The 16,886-nt window shown below is 47.9% G+C and overlaps 1 protein-coding gene and 2 non-coding genes across 3 annotated transcripts in view; all 3 read left to right on the forward strand.

Annotated features, from left to right (window-relative positions):
* Positions 1–115: 115 nt before the first annotated feature.
* Positions 116–16,886, forward strand: part of Crmp (Collapsin Response Mediator Protein) — an 85,077-nt gene continuing 68,306 nt past the window's right edge. The window contains exon 1 of the mRNA XM_077693495.1: positions 116–394. Within this exon, the coding sequence (XP_077549621.1) occupies positions 392–394 (3 nt within the window). The 5' untranslated portion in view covers positions 116–391. The remainder of the gene's footprint in view (positions 395–16,886) is intronic.
* On the forward strand, positions 7,753–7,825 carry Trnat-ggu (transfer RNA threonine (anticodon GGU)). Its single transcript has one exon. It is a non-coding gene; the product is annotated as a tRNA-Thr (tRNA).
* Trnat-ggu (transfer RNA threonine (anticodon GGU)) lies at positions 13,676–13,748 on the forward strand. Its single transcript has one exon. It is a non-coding gene; the product is annotated as a tRNA-Thr (tRNA).

Genomic DNA, 16,886 nt, shown 5'->3' on the forward strand with positions numbered 1-16,886 from the left:
TGGCCCATCATCGTTACATTCAAAACGGCCGCCGAAGTAGTTACGGTTTCGTTTTCGACGTTTCGCTACATTCGGCGAAAAACAAGAAGCCCCACCGGCAACCATGAGAAGCCGCGCCCGGTGGCGAAGCCGACAGCGCAGGAGCAACGAGCTGTCCCGGATGAACGAACGGCCGCTGGCGCGACAAGCCGCAACGCGTGGATAGCAAACTGACAGCTGCTCTGCAGTCGCAAAAGTTTTATCTTTCCTTGCTGGGCCGCATCGCATCTCTCGCAAGCGACGGACCTTCGAAAGCACCTTTTCACCGGCGGGAGAGCGTCGAAGTGCGGTCAGCGTCGCAGGATTTCGGACTGATTTTTCTTTTTCGCCCGGGCGGGAAGGCAGCGGCAACATGGTGAGTCTGCGCGAGCCCCTGCCTCTAAAAAGGCATTCATTTCTCTTCCGTTCTTTCCGCGGTAGCTCGCGCGAGTTCACTACCATTGCGGACGCACTGTTGTCTTCCTTTTTAATTTGTTCCCACCCCGCCGCACTGCATTGATCGATGATTTTTGAGGGCGTTAACCCAGACCCCTTTGCAAGGGTCGATGAAAGAAAAAAAGAGCGTGCGCCGGGCCGTCCGGCCGTTACGGGGCTTTACTTTGTAGACATATTTTGGCCTTTTTGGGTCTACTTCATCTCATCTTGCAGCATTTTGAAATTTCTGCTTGTTCATTGCACGGAGCCGAAATTTGTTTCGACCGACATGCGTGAACGAGCAGTTTCATTCATTGACGCTCGTTAAAGCCTGTCACTGGCGTTGTATATCTCGCCGATTGGTACGAAGCATCCCAATAAGATATCCCCCGAAAGATGAGGCGAAATATTTCTGTTAAACGAAAATATCGTCATCTTACCCCCTTCGTTCTTACGCCGCTCAGTTCTGAGTTTTAAAACGCGAGCAGTTTCAACGGCCGTTTTATTGGCGGCCCCAGCGAAAGCGCGGGATTTCAAATACTAGTCAAAACTTGCCGGCGGCTGCCGGAAAAATAGACCGTAACTGACCATTGTCCGGCCAAGTAATGCCCGCATTGATCTGGCGTGACGATGGGGTTTTGGGGCGTTTTATCGATCGGTGCTTGAGCTACCGATAATTTATTCAACAACAACAAAGGGTTAACAATAATTGTGTTCTGGTGTTATGCAAGCGCGTATGTCATTTCTGTCTGCGCTTTCGTCTGGCGGGTGATAGTCATCTTGCATCGTCAGCGTCTCCATTAATAGCTAGGCGCTCGCCGGAGGCCAATGACCGACGAAGGTTTTTAATAGCTTACTCTGATCCTCCGAGGTAATCAACTTATTCTCCCGCTCCGCGCTAAAACCTGGCTTAATTATCGACACTTATGGGGCTTTGCAAGCTTAAAGAGGCGCCATTAGGCCAATAAATTATCGATCTTCCGCGTCTACCTGGTTTGTTTCGCTGTCGACTTACCTGCATGGTGATGACTCATTCTGTATTGATTCAACGCTCCCTCTATGGGTGTTGTGTGGCGTGACAGTCGTTAACGTCTACTTTTGGGCAGTCGGAGACGTCGCTCATCGAGCTGTACGCCACTTCGTACTTTTCGTGTTTTTTTTTTTTTCGTTCACGTGATTGATTCAAATTCGCACTTGTGTATAACAAACGACTGACCATGCAAGTTGTGTTCTGCTGTGATATGCCTGCGTAGTCATCTAAATAAGACACACAAAAAAAAGAGACGTGCTCATGCCGGAAGAAGACCGCGAAATAAGGTCCAAGTTGAAGGAATGTGTTGGAAGGGTTGTTTTTGTTTTGTTTTTGGTGTACTAGTCTCAAAAGAAAGGAACCGTCAGAAAAAAATGATTTAGCCACACATTGAAAGTTGATCGAGCAGAAACGCTAAATATTTCGCCGCGCGTCACAGCTGGGAAATTTAAGACCTTGCCATTAGAGGTACCAGCGTGTCGGTTTTAATCTCGCTAAGGTCTGCGGGGAAAATTCCCGCCCCCCACGCAGTCCGAATGTGTCGTCCGCTCCATCTCACCAGTCACGTCCGCGACACATTCGAAGGAGGAGGCTCTCCCCGACATCTCTGTCATCTCTCGCTCGCCGCATTGCGTCCAGTTGGCACGTTAGTTCATTTGGCGCTCGTTCAAAACCGCTTTCAGTTTCTTTGCGTACGTTTTCTGGTTTATTTCCTCATTGCATTCGCGAAGCCTATCCGGAGCGTCCGGTTGCTGTGGTCTTCGCAGTCGACCACTCTCGCCTGCTGTGTCGGCCAGGATCCGTTCTCTCTCTGTCGCTTTTCATTTTCGTTCGCTCTTTCGCTGTTGCATTTCTTTTTTTTTTTTTTGTCTCGCAACGCGCGAGAAGCTACGTGAGCAGAGGTCACTTTAGAATCCTCTCGGGCGCCCGCAGAAGACCGGTTTTCTGTGAGCAGGCAGCGTGTCAGACAGTTAGCAGGCATCGCTGGACACGCCTTTTGTCTGGTCTTGTTTGTTTGGCTGTTTCTTTTTAACTTTTTTTTCGAGTAAAGGATGCAGTGGGGGCGAAGTCTGCGGGCTTCACGACGTGCTACCCGTGCGGGGTGCTGGTGCATCTTTTCCCTGTTTTGTGTGATTTTCTTGTAACACTGGATGTTGTTGTAAACTTTGAAGGAGCCTCTTTGATACCTGAAAGGTTGGTTGGTTGGTTTGAATAGCAGACGGCGAAATAACGTCAACGCGCACGAAAACGTTATGACCCGTTTAATTGCCGCAGAGCAATGAGAGCGTAGACATTAGAATCGGGCTTTTGTGCAAGGATGGTACGCGGAAGTTTATGCGGAAACACGAACAAACGATGCTTAAAAGGCGGTAAAGGTGGCGCTCGGTCGAATTTCTGCTGCCAGTATTCTGTTCTTGGTGCGATTGTATTTTCGTCCTGTGCTACTTCCCTCAGTCAGGGGGGTTCTGATACGCGGCCTGTGGTTTGACTCGATGTCGTGGGTATTAATAATACGCGGCTTGCTTTCGTGGCTGTCTGCAACGCTGTGAACTCCTCCGCACACACCCGCGCAAAGGAAACACGCTAGCAATGAGCTCTGAAAGTGCCATACCCCTCCAAAAAACGTGTGCTCAGCGCATTCGAGACGATTTTTCGTCACGAAGAATGATTTTACAACCACCGGTCTTGGTTTCCAACTCCGCCCCATTCATTCCCTTAGCTCACATTTTCTCGGCCTCTTTATTTATGAAACTATGATCCGCTGTGCTCTGATTCCAGTGCGTGTAAACCCTTGTCGGCGTACCATGCTCGTTCCGCAGCGTATACGTGTGGCTAGCTCAACAGTATTCTTACGAGGAAGATATAGATATTCCTTAATGAGACCGAAGGGGTCAGCCCTGCATAATGCTGGGCTTGCTACTTACTTTAGATGGTTGGTGAACAATTAAGGTTGAATGCAAAACCAAATAGTAATAACAAAAAGAAAGAAATTAGGAAAAAATTCCCCGCATTTCCCCGAGGGGAAGAATGTGAAAGTGCGAATGCACGAGTTGAATTTGCGCGGTTCGGTAATGTTCGCGAAAGAGAGATCACACACACACACACACAACTACAAAGAAAGAAAGATGCATTTATTCACAGACACCTATTTGTGTTGTCGTTGTACTTGATTGCTAGAGCGGATCTCAGCTTTGAAATTTCGTGTCAGTACTCCTTTAAGCGGGTGCATTAGCCCTTCTCACGCCCGATTCCTGGCCAATCCCCCACGTGGGTATGTGCCATGTCAGCGGCCAGGCAGCGCGCGCCCATCTCCCCCCGTTGCCAAGGAAGACGAGGAGATTCCTGGCCAATCCCCCACGTGGGTATGCTATGCGTACATCGCCGGTGGACGCAGGTTCAGGGTCGCTTAAGAAGTGCATTCGCACTTAAAAAACTTAAAAAAATTTGCGCAACTTGCACTAATGGTACAAGGGTGGAGAAACAGCAGAGCTGGCGACCCCCTCGCACCTTACGTGGATTTCCGAACATGCCGCCGAAAGTTCTCCGTGACTGGCTGCAGGCCCGGATCGTTTTTGGCGGCAGCCTTTCACATAAATTAGCTGACAGGTGTGTAAGCCCCCTTCTCGTTGGCTCTGTCGGCGAGGTGACATGTTGAAGTTAAAGTTTCGCATGCTAATCTGGTGTTCGGAGTATGCGTTTTGGTCGCGGCAGAGTCCTTCAATGCTTTACTGGTCACGAAACTTCGGCGCTCGTTTCATATAGGGACCACGCGCGCCACTACAGGCGCCACCGCCGCACGAAGGTCATCCAGCCGCCGTGCGTGCGGCGTATTGGCCAGCTCTTGGCGTGCAAATGCTTGCTGCTTTTGGTGTCTGCGCGCTCATTAAGCGTGTTTTTTTCGTAGTCGTTAGCGATGATTCCAGTCATTGTGCATATCACCTGCCTTCAATGGGATTTTATTTTTCGAAGTAAATTACCGCAGTCTTCGGCAGCGAACGGCAACGGCTTCTGTGTGCTCTGGCACAAGCGCTGCGCCGTCGTGTTTACGGATTTTTAAATCTATATTGCTTTTTTTCTTAAAGCAAAGTTGTAATTACCACATATACGGTAGCTGTGTAGTCACAGACTGCTGCGGGCCTATCGATAATACAATAAAAAAAAACTGAAAGAAACCAAGTACGCGTCGTTCAGACTACGCTTAATGAGTCCGTTGATTGCTCTGGAATGCACAGAACGCTAAAAGAGATAGCCCAATAGTATTGTCGTTTCGATGAATGGGTACATACTTGAGAACATCTAAAAGCGCTGCAGAAACGCGAAGGATCAAAACACGAAGAGATATATGTTGCACCATGTGTCTTTCTGCATCCACGCTTTGCAATACTTGCAAAAACAGGAAGCGAGAAAAGAACAATAAAACTGATTTTATCACACGCAACAAAAAATTTCAATGTTACGAAGGGAGACAAAAGAGCGTGGTCCAGCGTACAAAAATTTATTTTTTCGCGCTGCGATGTGCAGCACACGGAGGAAACAGAATATTTCCACGTAGCCAAGAACGAAGCAAAGCTTTTCTGAACGCAGCGAGCTAGCGATCTCTTGCACTAAAAAAGACTAGAATGAAACACAAGCGTCGAAGAAGCAGTCCGCAGTGTGACGTGCACATATGATGAACGTCGATAAAGTGAGTTGCGCGGCGTTTGCTATGCATGCATTAGTCTCGGAACGTTATTAATTTCAGATCCATGGAAACAGGATCGAGTACATTGTCGGAGAAACAAAAAATCAAGTTAGCGACAAGGTGGCACCCTTTCCATATCCAACAATATTGCCCGACGGGACGTTCGACAAACAGGGCAAACGGGCGCTCCGGTTGAAACGCCAGATAAGAAACCGAAATCGGCCACGCGTGGCTACAAAACAAACAAAACGAACCCTACGGGATAATTCGCGGAAATTTGAAAAGTAAAAGCACAAGGTCGTCCTAAAGCTTATTTACAGGCGAGCCTGAGCGCAAAGTAATACAAGTTTGCAAACAGGTAATGAAGCACCGCTACAACCTGACTGATATGACAAAAATCCGGCTTTAAGTTAGCATTGTACAATTCTAGGTCCACGATGCTCTCAAAATGGTAAATTGATTTTTTCCATTCTCACACACAGTGCATTTCCACCCACTGCCGCACACTTATACAGTCGAACACGGATATATCGAACTCCAAGGGGATCGCGAAATAGTTCGATATATGAAAAAATTCGATATAAAAATATGGGCTCTGAAACCTCACCTATGGCGGTCGATCACTTACTGATCGTCGCATTCAAGAATGACAAATTCCGCACTCACGACGCAACAGGACGCTTTATTTCCGTGAAAAAAAAATTGCTGATCTTGGCCTGCTTCTTCGTCCTGGAAATGAAATTAAAGACGCTGGTCTCGATCTTCTCGAGGCTGCACAAGCAGAAAGTTCCAGCAGTACGCTGCGCCTTCGCACACCATGCACAACACGCACGCAAACGAACAGCGCGCACGTACCACAAGAACTTTGAAGGTAACAATTCCAAGGCTCTCTGAACGGACTCCAACAAAGTGCCCGCGATTGTCATCTCCGAGAGGAACAGTGATCTCCGAAAGGTGCGGGACAACTCGCCAAACAGCAGCAACAGCAGCAAAATGCAAAAGAAGGAGTAGGCCGCCAGCGCCTTCGTTCCCTCTTCCCTTTCCCGAGACGACATCGGGGGAAGACAGACCCAGAGAGAGAGAGAAAAAAAAACTATTTTTCGGCAAGCCGGGGAACGTACGCAGCCGCAAAAAAAAAAAGGACGTGCGCAGTCGGGGCATCCCTACGGTAGCGGGGTCCGACTGGGCAAGCGCAAATTCGTTCCGGTAGGGGGGATTAGTTCCGCAAGCCAGTCTTCGCCATGCCCGCGCATTCCATCACATCCTCCTCAACCTCAATCGGGGGTGCAGCGACCGCCGAAGAGCACCTTCCAGCTCGCGCGGCATTCGATATATCCAATGTCCGGAAAACAACGGTTCGATATAAACGTACGAATTCCTATACTTTTACACAGAATTTTCAAGGGAATAATTTGTGAGTTCGATATAGACAATAATTCGATATACCCGTGTTCGATATACCCGTATAATCGACGCTGAGATCTCCCGTTGCTTGCCTTGGAATGGCGCGCCTCCAATTCCCACGCAGCTGCCCGTCGCTCGGTCAACAGAACAAGGAAACATTTTCTGTGGTATCGTTGCACAAGGAACGACATCACGGGACGCAACACGTGTTCGGCATCGTCGTTGCACTACTTAAGTCGCATCACGAGAGCGCGATATGCACGTTACATTTTTTTTTCCGCACAAAACAAACACAACTCGCCGCGGCTCCGCCGTTCGAGCCAGCGCAACGCTGCCCGAGGAGGGACCTCAGTGAGAGGGTGGCGCCACCGCGCGGCGGCCAAACGCAGCATATGAAGCTCTCCCATTGAGTTACGGAGCAGTTTCGTGACCAGTAAAGCATTGAAGGACTCTGGTCGCGGAGAGCTATAAGTTTCAAATTTTATTGTTTAGAATATCAATTGATGCATAGCACCTGTCCCGTCCGCATTCTTTTCTTGCGCTCCCGTCTATTTTTCGCGCTGGGAAAACAAGCCCAAGTTTTAAGAAAACCCCCTTTCCGCTGTAATTAATGCTTTCCTGCGCGCAGCTTGGGAAATGAACTATAACAGCCTCATAGAACCACCAAACGAGCATTTCAAACATTTCAATATATATATATATATACACATACATATACAGAAAATAAGGGTTGGCAGTCAAGACAACCTCGGAAAGCAAAGGGGAGGTTGTGGTGGGTCATAGAAAGAGATGAAGAATTTTTTTCACCACTTTCTTTTCGACTCAAAAAATTCTTCTCTTTCTATGACCCACCACAACCTCCCCTTTGCTTTCCGAGGTTGTCTTGACTGCCAACCCTTATTTCCTGTCTTATTTCACGGAGCCCCTCATTTACCATTTTCTGATTCGCTACATGCATAGCGAGGGCCTCTGTTCTGGCAGTCTTGGTGCCAAAAAGACCTTAAGTGGGTTCAATGCTGGTCGACCACTCTCGACTAGTCGTAGACACTCGAGTCACGGCCTGGGGGTTAAAAGAAGGCCCCCTTCACCCCGAGTAGTCCGAGTGGCGCTGGCTACCACCCCCAAGTGCAGGAAACAAAAATACCTTAACATAAATACCCGAGAAAGTGCTGGGGAAACAGCCCCGCCGGTAGCGTAGTGGTTATCGCACCAGACCGGTATTCTGGAGGTCGTGGGTTCGGATCCCACCCGGCGGGAATTTTTTCACCACTTTCTTTTCGACTCAAAAAATTCTTCATCTCTTTCTATGACCCACCACAACCTCCCCTTTGCTTTCCGAGGTTGTCTTGACTGCCAACCCTTATTTTCTTTCTTATTTCACGGAGCCCCTCATTTACCATTTTCTGATTCTATATATATATATATATATATATATATATATATATCTCTCTCTATATATATATATATATATATATATATATATATATATATATATATATATATATAGAGAGAGAGAGAGAGAGAGAGAGAGAGAGGATAAAAGTTAAACGGGTCATGAAGACAAGATACAACATTGCTCAATTTGAAAGTAGTTTTCGGCCATTCACTCAGCTCCATTCCAGCCATAAAAGACTATTTTTTCAGAACAAAAAAGAAAAGAGAAATATTAAAATTAAAAAAAAATTCGCGCCGCAGGGACGTAACGACAGCGAGCACTCAAAATGTAGTTATCAGTATTAACTGCACGTTAGCATTCCCGTGATACGATCAGACGGAACTAGAGGGCCCACAACCATTGCCCAGTCGGGCTTCTTGGCGGTGGCTTGAGGCCACCAATCGCCCAAATAAGGTTCTGTGACGTCATAGCGATAGTCTGTGACGTCACAGAGATGCGGCCGGAAAGTGGCCAGGGAGTCGTCGCTGCAGACGTTTTCTTTGTTATCTCGATTATTTGTTTGAGGTTTGCGATAAAATTGATATCATTGTGAACAGTACAAAGCAGTCCTTTAAAATGAGCCAGGCTTTTATTTTGTCTTCATTGCCCGTTTAACGATTAGTCATGTCCAACTCCCCACCAATCGATCATTTCAAACTTGGTAGCTGCCGGTTATTTATTTTATTTATTTATTTCAATACCTTCAATGCCCAGGGGGCGTTACAGAAGAGAGTGGTCATTGGCATTAACATCAGAAAAAAACAAAAGTGAACAAATCATTGGGAACAACAAAACAAAAACAATAGTGGACAACAAAAAAATGCGACTAGCATACACAAGAGTCAATAGCATAAATTCAATCATAAGGAGCAAAAGTAATTTTCAATGGCAATCTTAAATGAAGGTACATCGATTATACTAGCTATTGCGGGGGGGGGGGGGGGGGGAGGTGATTCCATTCGTTAGCAGTTTTGGGAATGAAAGAGGCAAAAAATGAGTTAGTGTTGCAGTGGGGAATGTATACTTAATGGCGATGGTCAATACGGGATGATACATATGACGGCGCAGGAAGAAGTTCAGTTTTCAGGTGTTCGTTTGAAAAATAAATTTTATGAAAGGCTGACAAACGGGCAATTTTTCTGCGTATGGCTAGGTTGGGAACGTTAAAAGTAAGTTTCATAGCAGAAACACTAGACGTCCGAGCATAGTTAGAAAGCATGAAGCGTGCACTACTATTTTGTACCGTTTCCAACATGTTACTGAGATAATCATAATGGGGATCCCACACCGAACACGCGTACTCAAGTTTAGGCCGAATTAAAGTTTTATATAACAGTAGTTTAAGGTCTGAAGGCGCCATAGAGAAATTACGTCGCAAGTACCCAAGCATACGGTTCGCATTATTAACAATAAAATTTACATGAAGTTCCAAGAAAGGTTGTTGGTGATATGAATTCCTAAATATTTGTAAGAATCAACAAGTTCTAGTTTAGAGCCCTGGATATAGTAGTCGGAAATATTGGAGGTATCAGGCTTACGTGAAAATGTAATTGTTTTCTTAGTATTTAGACGCATTGTCCATGTGTTACACCATGTAGTAATATCATGGAGGTCACTCTGAAGTATTGAAGTGTCAGAATCTGCAGTGATAGTTCTATAAATGACCCAATTATCTGCGAACAACCTAATGCTTGAAGTAACTTGTAAGGGTTGCAGGCGCCAGCGACGCTGCTAAGTCGAAAGCGTGGGAAGCGGCGGTTCCCTGAAGGGCGCCTGAAGGGCTTTATGGCAGCCAGCCTGTCAACAGCAGGCGGCCTTTGGATCATGCCGCCTGCGCGAAGACGAATTGTCGTGAGCCTCAGCTGGGCTGCGACGTTGTTTTAAACAGCGTGTTGCAAAGCACAGTACGAGCGTGGGAAAGCGTGGGTCGGATGCTCGATGTGCTTTCCGTAGATATGACGGCGATCGCTTCGGGGGCCGTCTGCGCGCGCGTTTAGCCAGAGGGACGGTTGTAGAACAAAGTGGCCCGACGCGCTTCTGATAACGGGGAGCAAGGGGCTGTCAACCGTGCTTTGACGGCGGCCGATTTGGGGTGGTGGTTGGGTCTTTGTCGGCCCGCGCGCACACTAAGGAGGTGCGAAGATGTTTCGTTGGGAATGCGACGCCGCGGGGTCCGCGCGCCCCATATGGTTTCTGCCGAGGATCGCCTGTGAATGGCGCGGAGCCTTGAGGGCCCGTTGCGTTCGTTAAAGGAGCACTGACACGAAAATTTCATGTTCCACTTTTATTGTTTTTATCGATGCTTAATGGTCTGGCGAACCCGAAACAGCCCTTCAAATACTTCAGCGCGCGATAGTTAATTACATTGAACGGCCTGAAAATCGTTTGTTTCAAATTCCCGCGCTTTCATCCCGAACGGCGCATATGACAGACTCCCGGACAGACGTCACCGCTTTGTGCGGACGTCACCGGCGCCCGCTTGAGAGGGTGTTGCGCCCGCTCGCCGCTCGTGGGGTCGCGCGCGTGAAGGGACGTCACGAGTTTTTGACGAGCGCTGTCGCGTCACTTCTTTTCCACTCTTGGATTGACGTCACGCTGATGTCCATTTGCTGAGTGACGCTCCGCGCGCTGCTCCGTCGGCGCGATAAATGAGATCCGATTGAACTACGTTCTTCGCGTCGCAGGCCGCTCATATTTCAGCCAGTGTATTATGTTGAGTGAAGGAAGCGAACTATGCAATAATATTAACGCCGAAAATTGGTGTCAGTGCTCCTTTAAGAGACGGATACGGGTCACCCTGTGTTTGTGGTGGCGGTCGAACTTTGGACAAGGCGTTATACGCGTAAAGTGCGGGCGTGAGAACAGGCAAGGGAGGCGGCGTGCGTAGAAGCTTGCCCCGGGCGCTTGCACGTGTTTCCTCGGATGTTTGAGCGTTTGTTGTATTTGTTTGGTTTAATTTTGATCTCTTCCTTGTTTTTCTGGTGGGAGAGAGTGACCAGCGTTTGAGGGTTGCGGGGGGCGTTGCCCACCGCGGTTTAGGCCCGGATTTGGTGATACATCCAATCAGGTGCCCAGGAGATACCGATTGGCCTGTGTATCGGGGGTGGGGCCTAAGTAACCCATTAAAACCACGAGACACGAGGTCTCGGGGTCGAATCCTCAGGGTTTAATATGCACGGCCGGCGTATTGCCGGGCTAGCCAGGTCAGGCTAGGGAGGACCTCACCACTTGGGTAGTTTTAGGTCAGGGTCCGTCGCTGACGGGGGTGCCGCGTGCACAAAGTTGTAGCTGACCTAGGAACCCATTTTATTGCTTACTTTGTTAACTCTGTCTTCAGTTTGTCAATATTCTGTATATATCTTCTGTGTAAATATACAGTTTTGAAAAACCCTCCATCAACTATCGTCGTCGTGTCGTCAGTGCCGTCACCATCAGGCACCAACGCAGATCATCACCTTCAAGGAACAACATCGAACCTGACATTTACTTAACTACTGAAGGCAAGTCGTTAACATAAATCAAGAAAAGCAAAGGACCCAGCACGGAACCCTGTGGTACCCCGGATGTCACTAGACAATGTGGTGAATGAAATTCATTGGCAGATACAAACTGAGTTCTATTAGAGAAAAAAATTTCAAAGAAAGAATGTTTAGATCAACACTTAGTTTGCTTAACTTAATGCATAGTAATTGGTGATTAACTGAGTCAAAGCCTTAGAGAAATCAATAAAAATACTATCAATGGAATGTCCGTTATCAAGAGCAGTGGCAATTACATGTATTGAACAAGTTGCGTCTCACAAGAAAATTTTTTACGGAATCCATGTTGCTTAGGGGTAAAAAAATGAGTTATCTTCCAGAAATTTAACCAAAGCCGTACTATCGTTTTGTGCTCAGTGTTTTAAATGCAGAGCATTTCAGTAACTCACGATGTGACCCGCGTTGACGTCCGTAGTCGTAGTCCGCACCCCTCCCCCTACACTATATAAAAAAAAATACTATCCGGCGCCTGGTTTCGATCCCTCGACCCTGCCAGCGGAACGCAATGTACATGGTGCTCTACCCACTGCGCCACAAAGCCGACACAGAATGGGAGGCTACGAACGCGCTTTATATCCTTGACTCATTCAAAACTACGTCAAGAAGCTGCTGATACAACGCATTCACTACCACCAACTCCCGAAACACTAAACGTTAACGCAATACACCCACCCCCTATGCGACGCATTTACTCGAGTCCCCCTCGCGGGGAGATGGGCCCAATTTTTTTGTCTCCCGCCAGGTGTTGGCAGTGCACTGCACGTGCGCACGCTATACAAGGGCGGCCGCACGAATGCGAAATGGAGCGGACGAGACGTGCGGTGTTTCCGCCGGCGCCCCCCCATTCACGCCACTGCGGGAGCGAAAGTGAAAAAGGGAAGTCCATTCCGCGTTCAAGGGCGCGGGGGTGCACATTTCACGCTCCGACGCACTGCTGCTACACGGCCGCAGTTGCGTCAGCGTATCATGGGATGAACGTAAAACCGCCGGAGGGGTCGGTCGCCATTCGCGCGAAAAAGGATGCACGCGGTCGCACGCTGTGTAACCTTGAAGCTCGCACCGCTGTGAATCTGGCGCGGACACTTGATCGGGCACGGGTATACAGGTAAGCGAGTGGAGTGGGTTAATAAAGGAGTGATGCCATAGGCGGAGACTATGGCATCCGGTGTTTCCCGGGAGTGGGGTGCCGGCCCCCCCTCCCGGAGGTGCTGGTCCCTAAACCCCGTCTCCCCCTCCTACTCCCCGATGTGCCCTTACCAGTTGACATTTGCGGGAATCGAACCCACCACCTCCGCATTACGCGTGTGGACGCATATATATATATATATATATATAATATATATATATGTATATATATATATATATATATATATATATATATATATATATATATACAGGGTGTTGCAACGATAACTGGAACTCTTTAAAAATTTTTCCTGAGCGATCCGCCGCTCTGTTCACGCTCAAACTTCACACAAAGGTCGCATTTTGTGGTCTATTTTGTTTGACACCGGGAACAACAACGGTACTTACCTGTTTATTCTGAAAATAAATAAAAACGATTTTCGCCTATGGGAAAATGGCGGCGATTTGGACGTGCGAGCCCGAAAACCGGGTTTTCTGATCGTCTGTTAGCTCATTTCTAGGTGCATTTTCTGATCGTCTGCTGGACCATTTGGCTCCGTACGTGAATCCCAAACGTGCGTTTCACTCTGCAGGTGGTTCCGTCGTTCCAACATCAACTTGCCCTGGCTCGCACGTCCAAATCAGCGGCCATTTTCCCATAGGCGAAAATCGTTTTCATTTTTTTTCAGAATAAACAGGTAAGTACCGTTGTTGTTCCCGGTGTCAAACAAAATAGACCACAAAATGCGACCTTTGTGTGAAGTTTGAGTGCGAACAGAGCGGCGGATCGCTCAGGAAAAAAATTTTAAAGTGTTCCAGTTATCGTTGCAACACCCTGTATATATATATATATATATATATATATATATATATATATATATATATATATATATATATATATATATATATATATATATATATATATAGTGGCGCTGGCTACCACCCCCAAGTGCAGGAAACAAAAATACCTTAACATAAATACCCGAGAAAGTGCTGGGGAAACAGCCCCGCCGGTAGCGTAGTGGTTATCGCACCAGACCGGTATTCTGGAGGTCGTGGGTTCGGATCCCACCCGGCGGGCATTTTTTCACCACTTTCTTTTCAACTCAAAAAATTCTTCATCTCTTTCTATGACCCACCGCAACCTCCCCTTTGCTTTCCGAGGTTTTCTTGACTGCCAACCCTTATTAACTGTCTTATTATATATATATATATAGGGAGCAGTTGAACTTTTGAAGATGGTAGAGAACACAAGAAAAGAAAACTTTGAACAAGGTAAACGCACGATTGTTGCCAACAATCGTGCTTTTACCTTGTTCAAAGTTTTCTTTTCTTATATATCTATATGTCCCATTTCTAAGAAATCGCTGTTCGCTTGTTCCCGTGCGATGTGGGTTCTATCCAAGCAAAGGACAAGCGTCTTGCCCACCCCGTGTGCATCTTTCCTGCAACCCTTTACCGAGCGCAGGCCAAGCGCGGCCGCTCTGCACGCTCCAGCTCTCGCGACAAGCAGCCTTTTTTTTTTTTTTTTTTTCATTCCTCTGCCCATGTATCGCGTTGCGGCATCTGCTTTCTTCGGCCCTGCGCGCGTGGCTTGCTATCTGAGCGTGTCGAAGAAGGTGCGGTTTCGGAGGTTCGCTCGCCGAAAGGCGCTCACCGCGGGAAGCGAGCGCGCCAACAGCGGTTCGGTTTTTTCCGCACGATCTGGCACAAATCCCGCAGGCATTTTCCGACGACGTGAGCCTGATGCGTTTTTGTATCCTCGTGATTTCGGGTCTTGTGCCTTGGTCGGCACTTTTTGTGAGGGCAAAATAGAGGTGCGGGGGGGTCATGAGCCATTCAACTGCGCGAAGGTGGATGACCGCGGGTGGAGCTGTTAGCATACGACACAGAGGTAAAAAATCATTTTGAAGAAAAGGTACGTGAACTCGTTTGTTGTGAACTAACTGATCGTCAACTAGATAACGAACTACAAGTTAGTTAAACTAACTAGAAGAAAGTGTATGACAGCTGCATCTTACCGGCACTCCACCTACGGGGCAGAAACTTGGAGGCTCACTAAGTGGGTTCAACTTAAATTGAGGACGACTCAGCGAGCAATAGAACGGAAGATGATGGGTGTAACCAGAGTCCTTGTGTAACATTAGGGGACAAGAAGAGAGCGGAGTGGGCCAGGGAACAAACGCGTGTTAAGGCCATATTAGTAGACATTACGAAGAAGAAATGGACGTGAGCAGGGCATGTAAGGCGAAGGCAAGATAACCGTTGGTCATTAAGGGTAACAGTGGATCCCTAGAGAAGGCAAGCGTGGCAGGGGGCGACAGAAAGTTAGATGGGCAGATTAGATCAAGAAGTTTGTGGGGATAAATTGGGCGCAGTTGGCACAGGACCGGGATACTTGGAGATCTATGAGAGAGGCCTTTGCCCTGTAGTGTACGTAGGTAGGCTGCTGCTGCTGCTGATGAACTAATCGTGAGAAGAAAATGAAACTTGGAGTAATGAATGAGTCGTCTTCGGTTAGTGGTCATTTTATTTTCGTTGGGAAAGTTTCGATAAAACAAGCCACAGCCGTTTTGTGTAACCATACTCCTTTCATAAATATTCACGTATTGAAGTCACTTATTATTGCTGGTAAGTGAAACTTGCCGTAATTCGCTCACCTTACGGGCCATCTGTTCGAACCTTGTTTTTCCATTCTTCTTGGAACAGATCGAGGACACAATTGTTGTATTTAATTTTGCCTCACCTGTTTTTTTGCCACTGGTTTTTACCCAGTTTTTCATTTGCTATTGCAAAAACAAATCTTACGTCTACTAATTAAAAAGAAACGGCGCTGTTCGTTATGAACGCATGTTTTGCCTCAAATATGATAATGTTTTCTTTTTCTTTTTTTGCTGAACAGTGTTCCGCATTAAGCATGCCACCAGTTTCAGTAGTTTGGGACTGTCTTGCCTATGCAATGCTTCTTGCCCAGGCATTCTTTTAACTGTTGTTGGCCGGGTGTATGAATCGAGTGAGACGGCCAGCCCAAAGTTTTCGCGTTTAGGTAGCAATGAGAGGTCTTATAATTCTAAAGCGAAGCTTTAGTGTCGTCAATGATGCCGTTGTACGCCAATACGCAATGCAGGAAAGCCAGCATTCTCTGACGCTGTCGATGAATGGTGGGGAGTGAAAGTGACAGAAAAAATTACTCCCACCTCCCCTTGCGGGAACCCCTGTGTAGATGCGACGCATAGGGGGTTCCGTTGTTGTTTCCGTTGGGTTGATTCTCCCATCGCGTGAAACGTGCCGTGAACCCCCTGCCGCGGCTATGACGCAACGTGGCGCGGCTATGACGCAACGCAATCCACTTTAATCCAATCCAATCGAATCCAATCCAATGCCCCTCGCGAGAGAGTGTTCGCTATCGGAGAGGAGAGGGGGTTAGCGGCGGAGAGCGCAGCTGGCGCGGCGAGGAGAATGGGGGAGGGGTGTGGACGGACAACAACGCCGTATGGAGGGACGAGGCGAGTGAATGAGATGCAGTCGCATCTAAAAATCGCTTCCCGTGGCCGGAATCGAACGTGCGTCCCTCGCGTTATGAAGCCGGCCTCTAGTATTCGATTGTTCTATTTCGACATGGTCGGGGCGAACGCCAAGCAGTGGGTACCGATTGGCGCCGTACAACACCCCAAACCCAAATGTTATGCCTGCGGTGTACCCACCCGATGGTTGCTGTGGGTATTCTAGAAGAGTGGTGCGTATACCTCAAGAGTGGCACGCACTGGCAGTCTAGGATCGGCCAATCAAAGAGTTCATCACGAGAAAGCTTCGCGTTAAACCGTCGTCATCTTTAGTCGAAGGGGTGCGTGGTGTTTAGATGCGACGCATCTCTTGCTCGGGGGTATGTCCCTCCATTGTCGTTGTCGCGCCGTTGTCCGCACGCTCACTGCACATGCGCAAACTCTCCTCCGTTCTTCTCGCCAACAGCTGTGTGCAACGCGCTCTCTCTGTCTCATTATCATAACAGCTGCGCGCGCTTCGCTGACGCTTCTCTCTCGCATTTGCTCTCGCTGCGCATGCGCAACTCTCCTCCGTTCGTCAAGTGCTGAATATAAAGCGATAAGCGCGCTGCGCCGGTTCAGTCAAGTGCGTTCGCTTGACTGCGCTTGACTTTGCTTGTGCTTCGCTTGACGACGACGACTCCGTTGCTTCTGCCGATGTAGTGCGATGGAAGCA

Source organism: Haemaphysalis longicornis, unplaced genomic scaffold (assembly GCF_048455015.1).
Source record: "Haemaphysalis longicornis isolate Haplotype H1 unplaced genomic scaffold, Haemaphysalis longicornis Haplotype H1 scaffold_12, whole genome shotgun sequence".
NCBI lineage: Eukaryota > Metazoa > Arthropoda > Arachnida > Ixodida > Ixodidae > Haemaphysalis > Haemaphysalis longicornis.